This window comes from Lepus europaeus, chromosome 19, assembly GCF_033115175.1.
Source record: "Lepus europaeus isolate LE1 chromosome 19, mLepTim1.pri, whole genome shotgun sequence".
NCBI lineage: Eukaryota > Metazoa > Chordata > Mammalia > Lagomorpha > Leporidae > Lepus > Lepus europaeus.
In genome coordinates, this window is record NC_084845.1 from 48284564 (window position 1) to 48300436 (window position 15873).

At 37.7% G+C, this 15873-nt stretch overlaps 1 protein-coding gene across 2 annotated transcripts in view; it reads right to left on the minus strand.

The window, feature by feature from the left end:
• Nucleotides 1–15873, minus strand: part of CDH8 (cadherin 8) — a 393065-nt gene that overhangs the window by 84832 nt on the left and 292360 nt on the right. For both annotated transcript variants that reach the window (XM_062176392.1, XM_062176391.1), the window contains exon 8: nt 1041–1162. In XM_062176392.1, the coding sequence (XP_062032376.1) occupies nt 1041–1162 (122 nt within the window). The remainder of the gene's footprint in view (nt 1–1040; nt 1163–15873) is intronic.

A 15873-nucleotide genomic window follows, 5' to 3' on the forward strand; every position in this document is an offset into this window, starting at 1 on the left:
GCTACAATGCTATTCCTTTCTTTAAGGGGAGAAAATATGACTCTTGTCAGGTAAGCTGCTTGGCAAATAGTAAGTTTAATTCCTAACACCCACATGAGGCACAAGAATAGTTGGATTAACAACTCCAGTGTCATGCTGTCAGCTGCTGTTTATTTAAATTAAAATGTCACCATCCAGAAATAAATTAGGAAGTTGAAAAATGATAAATTTCTTAAACATACAGTACTTTGGCACCTTGTTAAAATTAGTCTATTACATTTGTGTCTTTGTAGAATTTTACATAGGCTATTTCCATTTTGACATTCAGAATATAGCAAGTTTTTGTTTTTGTTGTTTTTCTTGTTTAACAAACCTCCCTCCCTGTCTCCCATCTTTCATAATTTCCTCCCTCCACCCCCTTTCTTTCTTCCCTTCCTCCTATCTGTTCTTTTACTTTTTCATTCTTTTCTTTTTTTCTCCCTATATTATCACTATCTATGCTTTATGAGGTGGTAAAAAAAAATCCTAATAATAATACACAATTACTAACTGCTTTACTTGCATAACTAAGCAATTATTCCTCTATGTTTACCTAAATATATCTACCTCTATATTTCAATAGTCACTTCCTACAATTTCCTATAAATCAGTGGTATTCTTGATTAAACTATTATGTTATTCATATGTTTGATATGAAACAAACACCTGCTGTCCAAGAGCTTTCCCCTTGCTTTTTGTCATTTCAAGGTAAAATCAAGATCCCATCACTCTAAGATATTTCCAGCTATCATATCCCAAGATATTTTAAGACAGTGATTTGGCTCTGGGTTAATGGCACAGCAGGTTGTTCCACTTTAGAAGCCAATTTGGTCCTAAGTAGAAAGAGAATTAACATCTCAGAAATAAAATATATTCCTGCTCTGTTCCCATTTGGATGTGTTTCTAGTCTATGACTTGGCAGAGATCATAAACAATGTGAATGCACACTATATTGCAGGTTAATCAAATATGAGACAGCTGTATACAAACAAATTCAGCATTAACAACATGGAGATATTTACTTGGCCGGGTTTTCCATTTTCACATAAAAATGCCTCATATTCGGATGCGAATTCAGGGGCGTTGTCATTGACATCCAGCACTTTAATAGCAACAGGTACTCGTGATATCTGACTGTGGTTCCCTATGGGAAGGAAAAAATAACATCAGCATTGAGGGCATTTCATTTTAACGTGCAACTCAACTTTCTCTTGTGAGTCTGTTTCCATTTCCCTTAATTAGGATGTTTTCAACGTGGTAATTATGGAGTTTGACCACTCAATAAGGAAAAATAGCTAGTTCTTGACTGCTTAAAAAAATCAAACATAAATTATAATTCCAAACACCATTTGCTGGAGCCTTGATAAAGATCATAACTGAATAAATTAAAAAAGGGTTTTCTGATGAAGCAATCTTCATTTATTTTTGCAAAATTCATTTTTAAAAAAATATATATGTAACGAAGATGTAGCTCTTTGTTTATCTTGGGTAATATACAGCCCATTTTCAGCTATTACTTTTCTGACTGACTATTTGGGTTGAAATTTGAAAACCCAGCAAAAAGCAAGAAGTAAGTCACTTGTTGAGAAGAGGTCCTTATAACTAAAACCGAGATAATATTAAAGATGGGAGTCAGATATTTTATGATTTTTAGTTTTTGTTACAAATTGACCTTGGACTATTTTTGTATCAGCAAAGTCCAAGTTATTTTCATATTGTGATGTTTATAAATATTTTCATCTGTGTAAATAGACATTAATCTTCTAATCCAGCCAGGTCAATTCTAATGGTAGTGAATTCAATATATAGTCCTTAATCCTTAAATTTTATAAATGTATACATATACACATACACACATAGATCCTGTCTATTAGTATATTGCTAACATGGGTCCTGTTAAGATTTTTTTACTTGTAATGAATGCAATTCAGTTTGACTCCAACTGTACCATACAATAAATGTATTAATTCGTGGTCAATTACACCAAATGAATTGGAGATAGCCAATCATTTACTTATGTTTCTGTGACACTGCAAATTTAGATGCAAGCCATGAAGGGGAAAACGTTTAGTTTTTGAAAGCGAACAGATTTGCATTGGATATCTCAAACTTCTTTTTTCAATAATCAATTAAGTTCAGACCTCTAACACCTTCTTCATTTTTTCCACTAAATAAGAAAGCACTTCCAAAGCACACACCAGCTAGTCATAGCTCCGCTAGAAATTTACAGTTGATTCACCCTGTTGGCTATGCTACAAGACTTGAATATCAGTAACTACAATGGCTACTATCCAAGACTGTAATATGGTTAACTATAGAGGGCTAAATGCTATCCCGGGAAATTTCCACCACTTCAGCAATGGAATGTAACCTCTATTCTCAAAATTCAAGATGATGGCCTCAAATGTATGACCTTACAGACCCTTTCCCTTTCACTATGTGAAGACTAATGAACCCACCAGAATAGCACAAGCAGGAAAAAACCCTCCTCCCTCCCCCAGCCCCCCACAGGCTGCAATTCTCTAACTAGGAGAGGACCAGATTTTAGCACTTCTCATCCCACCCATTTACCAGTTAGTGAAGCTAAATTCTGGGCAACTGCACAAGATAAGTGAGGTCTGCCACTTTCCACCAAGTACGTCCTCATGGGAGAGACTGTCCTTTGGGTAAGGTGTCCCTGGGAACACGAGCATCCTGATAATCCTTGACAGAACTCAAAAGGGAGCCATGTAGTGCTGGAGGAGGGGAGCCAGAGAACCAAGGCTCCCTCGTCCTCCTCTCCCCAGAATCTTAGCTCCTAACGCAGGGTTATCACTTGAAAACAAGTTCCAGATGTTTTGCTCTGGGTATGAGAGGGAAAGCATGCCACAAAGCAGGCAGTTGTAAATCTCTCTTATGGAAATTAACTTTGTTGACAAGAGGATGTGAAGTTCAAGCCTAAGGGTGATCTCAAACCAGGAAAAGTGGCTATGCAAAGCAAATAGGGAAGAAGCATTAGATTCAGAAAATCCACAAGAGATAAATATAGACTAAATGGTTTGTTGGCACCTTGCGGAAGAGAACAGGGGAATGAGCAGCTGGGAGGAACCCTACAGGAGTAATAAGAAATCTCAAACACTTATATTCAAGGAAACTAAATTTAAAATGGATCATTTTTGGAACAAATTATGTCCAGAGAGCAACAGCTTCATGAGATCAAAGAAAGAGATGGTAAAAGAAACCCCTGCTAAAATCACTGTCTCCAGGAGTTAATGGAAATACTCAAGATAGCACCTACTGAGAAGGATCAGAGGTTTCACAATACTAGGAGAAATACATTTTACTAAAATAATTCAGGAAATCAATCAACAAATAAACAATAATAATATGAACCCTTGGGATGGGTGGGTAGGATCAATATGTGAAACTGCAACATATTATCAAAAATGTCAAATTTGGCATTGTGGTAGAGAGGGTAAAGTAATAGCCTGTAGCACCGGCTTCCCTTTTGGGCACCAGTTCAAGTCCCGGCTACTCTACTTGCAATCTAGCTCCCTGCTAATGGACCTGGGAAAGCAGAGGAGGATGACCCTAGTGTTTAGGCCCCTACATCCACATAGGAGACCTGGAAGAATATCTAGGCTCTTGGACTAGAGATTTTTAAATCTTTTTTTAAAATGTCAAATTTACAGCAAAACATTAAAAGAATTAAGACAAGCCAGTGTAAAAATTATAGGAAATGCTGACCAATATGCCAAAAAGGAAGTAAAAGAAATCACATGTGAGAATGAACATCTGACAGATTTCAGAGAAAGAATTCAAAGTGGTCATTATAAATATCTTCAAAGATTTACAGGAAGTCACAATTAAACATACAAAATATGATAACAATTCCACTGAAGTAGAAAATATCACGAGACAAATTATATAAAAGGCAAATAGAAATTCTGCAGTTGAAAATGACCATAACTGCAATGGAAAAAAATCACTGGATTTGAATTGGCAGAACAAAGAATCCGTGAACTTGCAGACAAATGAATAGGTATTATGCAGCCTCAAAAAACAGATTACAAAAAATAAATGAAGAAAAATGAACAAACATCATTAACTGTACTGTGCTGTGCACAATAAGAATCACAGAGGCAGAGGAGAGAAAAAAGGGGAAGAAAAGGTATTCCAATAAATAATGACTTAAAACATCATAAATTTATTTGTAAACATTAACCTACATATCCTGAAACATCCAACAAACTACAAGAAGAATAAACGTGAAGAGATTCACAGACACATCATACGTGTATTAAAACTGTTGAAAGCCAAAAAGAAGACTTTGAAAACAGCAAGGTGGAAACAAAACCAAAAACTCCTTACAAAGGAACCCCAATTAAACTGGCAGTTGACTTCTCAACAGGAATGATGGAGTCCAGAAGGCAGTGAGATAATATATTCAAAGTGTCCAAAGAAAAATCTGTCAATGGGGAAGTGAACGTGTGTCTTTCAAACATGAAAGAAAAATATGATTACTTTATCATAGATAGACAAAAATTTAGAAAACAGGTTACAATCAAATTTCCCCCCCCATAAAACAAATGATAAAGGAATTTCTTCAGTTTTTCTTCAGCTTCCAAGAATGCCACAAAGAACTTGAGTCCAATTACAGTGACAGTCTTGTTGTCTACCTTCAGTGTTCATCTCCTACTACACATGTAGGGCCATTTTACAGAATATATATTTTTTCTCCAGGTCTGTCCAGACTTGCTCATGCCTGTGTCTACTTTGTTGTGGCAGGTTCTTCAGGTTCCCTAAGAACATCTTTATTTTAAGGTCAGTTATAAACTCAGCTGCTCTAGAAAACTTTTTAAACATTTTAGTCAATGTTAAACACTCCCTCTCTTGTCAGTCTCTCTCTAGCTCTGATTTCTACCGAACTGCATAAGAGGTGGTAAGCTGTATAGATTTCTATCCAGGAAGAGTGGGTTGTTTGTGTCTCCTCAATGAATTTTGAAACCTGTTTTAGTAGGGAACATGACTCATACGCCTTTTCTTATATTCCTGTGGTTGCCACTATGCATTATGCTGAACTTGTGGCTAAAAATTAAGAAAACTTTTCCTGGATACTAGGAGACCAGAAGTCCAAGATGGGCCACATTTCCCCACAAGCCTCTATGGAACAAACTCCTCCTTCCCCTTCTAGGTTCTGGTACCTCCGGGTGTTCCTTGACTCACATTTGCCTGACTCTACGCCCCGTCTCCATTGTCACATGGCTTCCTCCTTTTCTTGCTGTGTCTTCTCTTTTATCACTTATCAGGACACTTACTGTTAGATTTAGAGCCTACCTAGTTATCCTGGAATGATCTGAAATGAAGATTGTTAATTACATATGTAAAGACCTTTTTCCCAAATATGCTACCTGATTTCTGCATCTAGGACATTGGCATAATTTTGGGGGCACAACCATTCCATCTAAATTCCATCTTCCCACAATCTAAGACATTTGTGATGAACTACAATGATGCTATCACAAACGTGTGCTTATCTTAGAAAACAGATAAGTGAAATTAATTGAATTGATATACTTTTTGAGTTCATTCTTCAAAATATCATAAAATATAAGCTCCAGGCTTTAAGTAATCTATAACTCTCTTGAGAATTTTAATACAATTCTTTTGTCTCTTTTGTCACTCATCTGCTTTGCTTTCTTTCATCATTCCTTTATTTAATTTTTTTTTTTTTTTGACAGGCAGAGTGGACAGTGAGAGAGAGAGACAGAGAGAAAGGTCTTCCTTTGCCGTTGGTTCACCCTCCAATGGCCGCCGTGGCTGGCGCGCTGCGGCCGGCACACCACGCTGATCCGATGGCAGGAGCCAGGGGCTTATCTTGGTCTCCCATGGGGTGCAGGACCCAAGCACTTGGGCCATCCTCCACTGCACTCCCTGGCCACAGCAGAGAGCTGGCCTGGAAGAGGCTGGCCAGGACAGAATCTGGTGCTCGGACCGGGACTAGAACCCGGTGTGCCGGCGCTGCAAGGCGGAGGATTAGCCTAGTGAGCCGCGGTGCCGGCTTTTATTTAATTTTCAATACATAATTTGTGGAGTGAACTAGCAGATGGAAGTTCTCTTTCTGTCTCGCTGCCTTTTAAATAAATAAAATAACAAAAGGGGAAGTGATTTTTAAATTTTCCTTACATAATGAGTAAAAGGTCTCTAGGTAAAGAAAGGTACAAAATCCTCCCAGTTAGCATCAGCAGCAAGCGACAAGACCAAGAAGTCAGGACAGAGAAGCAGTCCATCACCAAGAAATCTGTAGTTCCAAAGGTGGGAATTTCTTTTTCTTTTTAATTTCTTTGAAATGAAAGAATAAAAGGAATGGAAGGATGGAGGGAGGGAGAGTGAGAGCGGGAGGGAGTGAAAAGAGAGAGAGAGATAGAGAGAGAGAGAGAGGGGGGCAGTCTCCCATTCTCAGTTTTACTCCCCAAATGCCTGAAAAAGCTGAGATGGACCAAGGTGAAGCTGAGCCCAGAACTGCATCTGGTTCTCCCAGCATGGGAGAAAGAGACACAAATCTTGAGCCATCATCTTCTGCCTTCCAGAGTGCACATTCATGGGAAGTTGGAACTGACAGGGAGGATGCTCCCACAAGCAGCACCTTAACTCTCTGCCAAATGCCCACCCTCCAATGGAGGGAATTACAGAGAAGAAGCTGGGAGTGATGCAGGAGAGAAAGACGGAGCCAAATAGGAAATAGTCTTGTTTCATAGTCTAGTAACTATGGGATATATCATGCTGTCCCTGGACTGCGATGAAAATATTTCTGGATCAGATGTATATTTTAAAAAAATTAACATGAAGCAGATTCGAAGAGAAGTTATGCTATTTTTTTGTCAGAGTATATGAATGTATAACCTAGGTACAAGAATTCCACAGAAGTTGGTTATGTATACTTTCTGACACTGTTAAAACAGGGAGAAAATAAGAAAACAAACTAAAACAAACAAAAAATATTATTCTATCTTCCCAAGACATTCTAAGATGTTACCCTTATGTATTTTAGATGAACATACATGATTGAAATTACAACTTATAATTCTCAACACAAGTGTCATATTTAAATATTGTAGATTCACTTTTATCTAAATTAGTGAAATGATAGCATTTCAAATTTTAAAGATATTACAGAGTACTAAAATAAATTAGATAAGCTTCTAAGAAAATTATTCATATCCTTTGTAACTGGCCCCAAAATGTTTCCCTTTCATCTGATACACAAACATTAAATATAAAGATATTATAATTAGAAACTTGATTAGGATTCATTAAAAATTAATTTTCTAAACACAAGAGATGCGACAAAATGGTCTGGAAGGAAAAGCCCATTTCAACTGGACACAAAAGTCAGGCTGTCTTCATGTATGAGGGAGAAAAAGGCTGAAACAGCACCTAGTTTAAAAAAATAAATAAACAAACATCTCTGGTTCTACCATTTGAGTCATAGCGACTTCCTGTCACCTCTCTGTCACATCGCCTCATGAATTGCCCATTAATTTTGCCCTTTTATAATCAAAGGTAATGGAGTACTGCCAAGTGGAAGTTACTTGGGAATTTGCTTCTAACTGGTTTCTATGAGCTGCTGTTTTTACAGTCATCAGCTGAAATAAACAGCCCAGCCATTTCAGACTATCAGAGAGAAAAAAATGATTTGACAAATTTAGATATACTGGTGGGGCTCAATAAATAATTCTTGAGCCTTCTACAAGGAGAAGGGTGGAAGCTATGAGCAGTAAATTACAGTCAATGGGGGAATGCAAAATGAGAGAATTTATAATTGAACAGGGGATGAGAGGAGCAGTGGAAGTTTATAAAATAGGAATATGTGAGCTGAATATGATAGAAAATATAGCAACTTAGGAAGTTTAAAATAAAGCTGATGGGAATTTGAGAGTATTTTGGAAAATAATTTCAGCAGTAGGTTTTAAGTTCTCTAATGACTAAAGACTTTTTGAGATATATGTTATCTATAAATGATGTGATAAATTTTTTAATCACTAATGATGGTTTACCAATTCACAGACTGTTAGTTGACTTAGGACCAAGTTAGAATGTCATTAACCAGTGGACACTAACAGGTACAAATGCTAGATCTTTCTTTTTACAGTATTATTTTCATGCATTGCTCTTTATCATAGCAACAGTATTTACTGCACTGGTTTAAAGATAGCCTTTGACCCCTCAAATACCTATTAAGAAATGTCTGCCCTCTAGCGTTTAGAGAGGAAGTGACTGAACACAAGAATTTTAGTACATATTTATTATAGAATTTTGAAAATACAAGCAAACCAGAGTCATCCTATTTTTCACCCCATGTATCTTAAGCATACCTACAAAGTAGTTTTTGAATTAAATTGGAGCATCACTCAAATGTAGACTATAATATCTAATGAACACAGCTTATAAGTCACACATAGCTTTTCCGTTAGGAGAGTAGGAGTTACCTTTAGAGAGGGGAGAAAGTGCTTTCTCTCAGAGAAAAAGCTGTGGATTTAGACATGTTTGAAAATGGCTTGATCACCCAGAGAAAATGACTCTTCAATGGTGACTCTCGTTCAAGTCCTCATTGAGGCCGGCGCTGCGGCTCACTAGGCTAATCCTCCGCTTTGCGGCGCCGGCACACCGGGTTCTAGTCCCGGTCGGGGCACCGATCCTGTCCCGGTTGCCCCTCTTCCAGGCCAGCTCTCTGCTGTGGCCAGGGAGTGCAGTGGAGGATGGCCCAGGTCCTTGGGCCCTGCACCCCATGGGAGACCAGGAGAAGCACCTGGCTCCTGCCATCGGATCAGCGCGGTGCACTGGCCGCAGCGCGCCTACCGCGGCGGCCATTGGAGGGTGAACCAACGGCAAAGGAAGACCTTTCTCTCTGTCTCTCTCTCTCACTGTCCACTCTGCCTGTCAAAAAAAAAAAAAAAAAGTCCTCATTGACCCCTGTCTGTTTTCCCTGACTGCTAAAAAGCATGCTATCTGGCCACATCATTTTCTTTTTTTTTCTTTTTTTTTTTTTTTACTTATTTTATTTTATTTTTTTTATTAAACTTTTATTTAATGAATATAAATTTCCAAAGTATAGCTTGTGGGTTACAATGGCTTCCCCCCTCCCATAACTTCCCTCCCGCCACATCATTTTCAAATGCTCTCTAAATGCAGACAGAATGTATGGGTCTCTTATTTATTACATTCATCCTAAGTGAAACCGAAAATAATAGAGTCCTGTATAAGCATTTGGCATGCCTTCCACTTTACATATTTCCCACATATCTGCAAAGAACTCTCAGTATCTTGTTTTCAGATCACAAAAGTTGAGATCTTGAAAATTAACATGGGAAATTTATGGTTATAAAAATGCCGATCCTTCAGTGAGATCTTATTTTATGAATCTCTTAGGTACTTTAGATTTCTTAAGTGTAAAACTTTAACAATCACATTCCTAATAAAAGTACAATGAATTGCAATCTATAACTAAATAATATTAAAAAGCATAGAACTATTGTATTTTCCACTTTTAATACATGTTCTATATTGTTACCTACTTTTAAATATTTAATTTTGTGATTAAATTTGTTTTCCTGGGGCTGGCAATGTGGCGTAATGGGTTAAGCCTCTGCCTTAATGCCAGTGTCCTGTTTGTAGGCTGGTTCGAGTCCCGGCTGCTCCACTTCCCATCCAGCTCTCTGCTATTGCACCTGTGAAGGCAGCAGAGGATGATCCAAGTCCTTGGGCCCCTGCACCGTTGTGGGAGGTTTCTGGCTCCTGGCTTCAGCCTGGCCCAGCCCTTGCCGTTGCAACCATTTGGGAAGTGAACCAGAAAATGGAAAATCTTTCTCTTTCTTTCTGTAACTCTGTCTTTTAAATAAATAAAATAAATCTTAAAAACAAAATTTGGGCCTGTGCCACGGCTTACTTGGCTAATCCTCCGCCTGCAGTGCCAGCACCCCGGGTTCTAGTCCCAGTTGGGGTGCCGGATTCTGTCCTGGTTGCTCCTCTTCCATCCAGCTCTCTGCTGTGGCCCGGGAAGGCAGTGGAGGATGGCCCAATCTCAGAATATCCTACTGGTACCAGCTCTCTGATATGGGCTGCTGACATCGCAGGTGATGGTTTAACCTGCTGCACTACAATGCCAGCCACCTAAAGATCAATTTAAAGAGAACTAACATTGTCTACACTTTAATCTTCCCAGTCACAAACTTGGTCTAACTCCTTATTTATTTCGATCTTCTTTTATTTCTCACAATTTTTTTTTACTTTTCTTTTTTCAATATTTTTATTAACAATCATTATGGGCTATGTTGTAACTTATTTGTTTACTTGAAAAACAAAATGATGGAGAGAGATAGAGCCAGAGAGAGAGAGAGAGAGAGAGAGAGAGAGAGAGAGAGAGAGAGAGAGAAATCTCCCATTCTATCCACTAGTTCACTCCCTAACTGCCTGCTACAGCCATGGCTGAGCCATGTTGAAGCCAGGAGCCAGGAACTCCATCCAGCTTTCTTACATGGTAGCAGGAACTCAAGTATCTGAGTGATTATCTACTGCTTCCCAGGAAACAGTATTAGAACTGAAGTAGCCAGGATTCAAACCAGCAATCACAATTTTTCTCAGATCTATCATTTATTATCTATCTATTTATCTGTCCATCTATCCATCTATCTATCATCTACCTATTTATTTATTTGAAAGGCTGAGTGACACAGAGAGAGAGCGAGTCAAAGAGTAAAAGATATAGTCCATATTACTCTTTAAACAGCTTCAAAAGCTGGGCCAAGGTGAAACCAGGAGCCAGGAATGCCATCTGTCCATCTCATGTAAGTGGCAGGGAATCAAGCCCTTTGTCGTCACCTGTTGTTTCCCAGTGCAGTAGAAGGAATCAGAAATAGAGCAGTGGGAACTTGAACAGGCACTTCAACTCAGGATGCAAGTGTTCCAGGCCACTTAACCAGCTGTGCCACAATGATTGCCACCATTTGTGACATGTTAATACATGTGAAAAATGTGTAACAATCAAATCAGGGCAATCAACATTTCCTGTTCTAGGACATTACTTTATGACTGGCGGCTTACAGCTTTTTTCTTCTATTTGTTCATATAATACGTACTAGGTTATAGTGGAAAATATTAGGTTATAATCTACCCACTATGCTATATAACACTAGGAACTTATTCCTTTGATTTAACTTTGATTTGGTATCCATAATCCAAACTCCCTCAATTTCCCATATACCTCCCATTCTGTAGTAATCACTGTTCTGAGTTTAGATTGAGGTGTTTTATGTTTGTTTTTTGTTTTAGCTTCCACCTTAGAGGGATAACATGCAATATGTGTCTTTCTGATGTCCTCCTTTACATCCATCTTGCTAAAAATGACAGGATTTTATTCTTTGTAATGGCTGAATAATATTCCATTTTGATTAAATACCACATTTTCTTTAGCATTTCATCTGATAATGCATACTTTGGTTTATCGCATATCTTGGATATTATGAATAGTGAGTTTTCTGAGTTCCTGATATACTCTGGATATTCATCTTCCATTGGATAAGTGGCTTGAAGAGCTCCTGCATTAGATTTTGTGACTATGTCATTGAAATATATTTACTATTGTAAAGTAGTATCATTGTTTTATTTTCCTGTGTATTGCTGGAAAGTAAACATCTAGTGATTTTTTATAACTAATAATGATGCAAACTTTGTTATTCATAATAATTCAACAGATGTTTTTCTATTTTTTGTATACTCAGTCATGTGTGTCAGTAAATAGTGGCAGCCTTATTTCCCTCTTTCCAATATTTATACCTTTATTTCTTCCTATAGCTATTGTACTGGCTAAAATCTCCAGTGTAATAAAATTAAAAAAAAAAAAACAGTTAACAACCATATCTCATTTTTAATCTCAAGGAGAAAGATTTCAATATTTTAGCATTAGGTTTGATATTTGCTATGCTTTTGGTAGCTACCTTTTATCAGATTTCTCTTTTCTATTTCTAGTGTACAGAGTTTTTATCATGAACAAGAGACGGATATGTTTTGTGTGTCTACTGAGATTGATCATATATGTATATGAGATATGTATATGAGATATGAGTGTAATATAATTTTTATTTTAGAATTTGTTACCTAAGAATATGTGTATGGGAAGTATGCCATTAACTCTCCTTTCTTGAAATAGCACTTATCAGGTAGTAGTATTAATATTACACTAGCTGGGGCCAGCACTGTGGTGTAGAAGTGTAAGCCTTCCTCTGAAGTGCCGGCATCCCATATAGGTGCTGGTTCCAGTCCCAGCTGCTCCACTTCTCATCCAGCTCCTTGCTAATGCACTTGGGAAAAAGCAGTAGAAGATGGCCCAAGGACTTGGGCCCCTGCACTCACGTGAGAGACCCAGAAGAGGTGCCTGGCTCCTGGCTTCAGATCTGCCCAGCTCCTACAGCTGTGGCCATTTGGGGATTGGGAAGTGAATGAGTGGATGGAAGATCTCTCTCTCTCTCTGTCTCTGTCTCTCTCTCTCCCCCCATCTCTCTATGTATCTCTGCCTTTCAAATAAATAAATAAATAAATCTTTAAAAAAAGCTTACACTGGCTTCATGACATGTAGAATATACTGCTCCTTTAACTTTCTTCTGATAAAGTTTATGTTGCTGTGTTTATTTAAGAATTTGGATTTATGTGTTAAGAATTGTTAATTGTACATTTAATTTATTTAATAGAAAAATTTCTATGCATATTTTATCTCTTATTCATACCAGTTTTGTAAAGGCTGTGTTTTTAAAGTTATTAGCCTATGTCATAATACATGTTGAATGTTACTGGCATAAATAATGGCAATGAAACAATTATTCCTATTATTATTTTTTTTTTTTTGACAGGCAGAGTGACAGTGAGAGAGAGACAGAGAGAAAGGTCTTCCTTTTGCCGTTGGTTCACCCTCCAATGGCCGCCACGGTAGCGCGCTGCGGCCGGCGCGCTGCGGCCGGCGCACCGCGCTGTTCCGATGGCAGGAGCCAGGTGCTTATCCTGGTCTCCCATGGGGTGCAGGACCCAAGCACCTGGGCCATCCTCCACTGCACTCCCTGGCCACAGCAGAGAGCTGGCCTGGAAGAGGGGCAACCGGGACAGGATCGGTGCCCCGACCGGGACTAGAACCCGGTGTGCCGGCGCCGCAAGGCGGAGGATTAGCCTGTTGAGCCACGGCGCCGGCCCTATTATTATTTTTAAATATTCATATATCTATTTGAAAAACAGAGTTAGAGACAGAAGAGAGAGAGAGAGAGAGAAGGGAGAGAGAGAGAGAGAGAGAGAGAGAGAGAGAGAGAGAGATCTTCTATCTACTGGTTTACTCCCCAAATAGCCATAATGGCCAGGACTTAGCCAGGCTGAAGCCAGGAGCTTCATCCAGGTCTCCCGTGTGGTTGGCAGGTGCTCAAGCCCTTGTATCATCTTTCTGCTGCTTTCCTAGGCCATTAGCAGAGAGCTGGATTGGAAATGGAGTGGCTGAGAAATGAACAGGGGCCCAAATGGAACACTGGCATTGTGGGTGGTGACTATTCTCTACACCACAACTGTAGAACTTACACTGATTCTTCCTTCTCATTTCTGATATTTGTAATTTATTCCTTTTCTATTTTTCTTGCAAGGCATTATCAACTTTATTCATCTTTGTGAATAAATAGCTCTTAGCTTTGTTAAATTTTCTGTTGTACATTTGCTTGCAATTTCATTATTTTCTTTTTTTCACTTATCTACGACTTTTAAAATTAATTTTCTGTTCACTCTCAGTCTTTTCAAAGTGAATGTCTAGATAATTGATTTTCAGTGTTTCTCCTTTTTTAATGTAGACATTTAAGGCTAATTTCCCTCTAGGCACTATGTTAACTGCATCCCACATTTTTTCGTCATGTCATCAGTTTGTGGTCATTCTTTTTTAAATGTGCTAATTTCTTTTGTGATTTTATTCTGTTTTTCATGGGTTATTTCAAAGTGTAGTGCTTAACTGCCCATACTTAAGATGAATTTATTGTTTTGTTATTTATTTCTTTAAATTGAATTCCACTGTTTTAAGTACGCATCTTCTGCATGTATCAAGAAGCTTTAAGTTTCAGTTTTTGACTATTTTGAACAAATGTTTCAAATGTGTTTTAATAAGTGATTTTACTGCAATTTTTTAAAATGACTTCTTAAAAAAAGTTTATTCACTTTCATTGTACTTGAAAGGCAGACAGAGAGATACAGAGATTTCATTTATTGGTTTACTTCTCCAATAACAGCAACAACCAGGATGGACAGGTTAAAGTCCGGAGCCCAGAATTCAATCTGGTCTCCCTGGCTGGTGGCAGGGATTCAAGAACTTGTGCCATCAACTGCAGCCTCACAAGATGAACATCAGCAGGAAGCTGGATTTGAAGCTGAGCAGCCATACTTAAACAAGGCACTTTGGCATTGGATGCTAGCTTTCCAAGCATCCACTTAAGCTGCTGTAACAAACGCCCATCACTAGTACAACATTTTACATATCTCAGTTACTTTTTATACTTGACAAATTCATTATTAGGGGCCAGTGCTGTGGTCTTGTTTGAAAAAATTGAATATCTGGATCATCTACCTCTTTTTCTAATACCTATTTTTTGATTGTTGGTTGTTTGATCCTCTGTCATGTCATGCCAGATTAATTTTGCAGAATTTTGGTGTTAGCTACAAAAGGTGCACAACATTTGATTTCTTCTCACTGAAATAATACACACATGCATGTGCACAAACACACATATATACAGATGACACTGATACCATTAAAACTGGAATTCAGAATTTATGGAATGGTAAATTAATTTCTGCTTCCCCCATACTTTTCTATTTAACTGCCAAAATATTTGGCGTTTCAGCAAACGCTCTCTGATAAGCTTAAATTCTCTTACTCCAGCATGATTCTTTATTGATATATCAAGGATAAAAAAAAATCCACCATAATGTTAAACCTTTTCTTTTCAATTACCTTTTTAAATTTTGTAAGTCAAAATAAACATTACTTGTAAATATTTTATCCTCCTCATCCTCCTCGAATGCCTTTAAAAGCTAGGGCTGAGGGTAGCTTAGGCCAAAGTCAGGAACCAGGAACTTAAACTAGGTCACAGGGACCCAAATACTTGATCCATCATAAGCACAGTCAGGACTTGAACTCAAATACCCACCCTAAACTTATCCTTTAATTTCGTTTTTCCATGAATGTTCTGAAGTCTTGCCATACATTGATTTAATCATTTTGCTGTCATAGTCTAAAGTAAAAAATAACTCTACTATTATCTGACAGCTGTGCAAAAAATAATTAACAAAAATTTATTGCTTATGATATAATGTGCCAAAATATGTACAGGGCTTTAAAAATTTCAGTGAATTTTTCATCTTTTTGACAATAGCCAATTCAAAGGTGTGAAACGATACCTCACTGTGGTTTTCTAAATTGACATTTCTTTAACAATTAGAGATGTTGAGTATTTTTTCATATATCTGTTAGCCATTTATGTGTATTCTTTCGAAAAGCATCTATTCCAGTCTTTTGCCAATTTTAACAGGATTATTTTTTTCTTTTTATTGAGTAGTTTCATTTCCTTATACATTTTGTATACTAGCCCCTTATCTGATATGATTTGCAAATATTTTCTCCTGAACTGTGGTTGTTTCTTTAATAATTTGTTTTGCTGTGCAGAAACTTACTTATTTTATGGAATCTTATTTGTCTATTTTTGCTTTCAATGCCTTTACTTTTTCAGATCATAACCAAGAACTCTCTGTCCAGGCCATAGTCATGAGCTTTTACCTTATATTTTCTTCTGGTACTTTTAAAGTTTG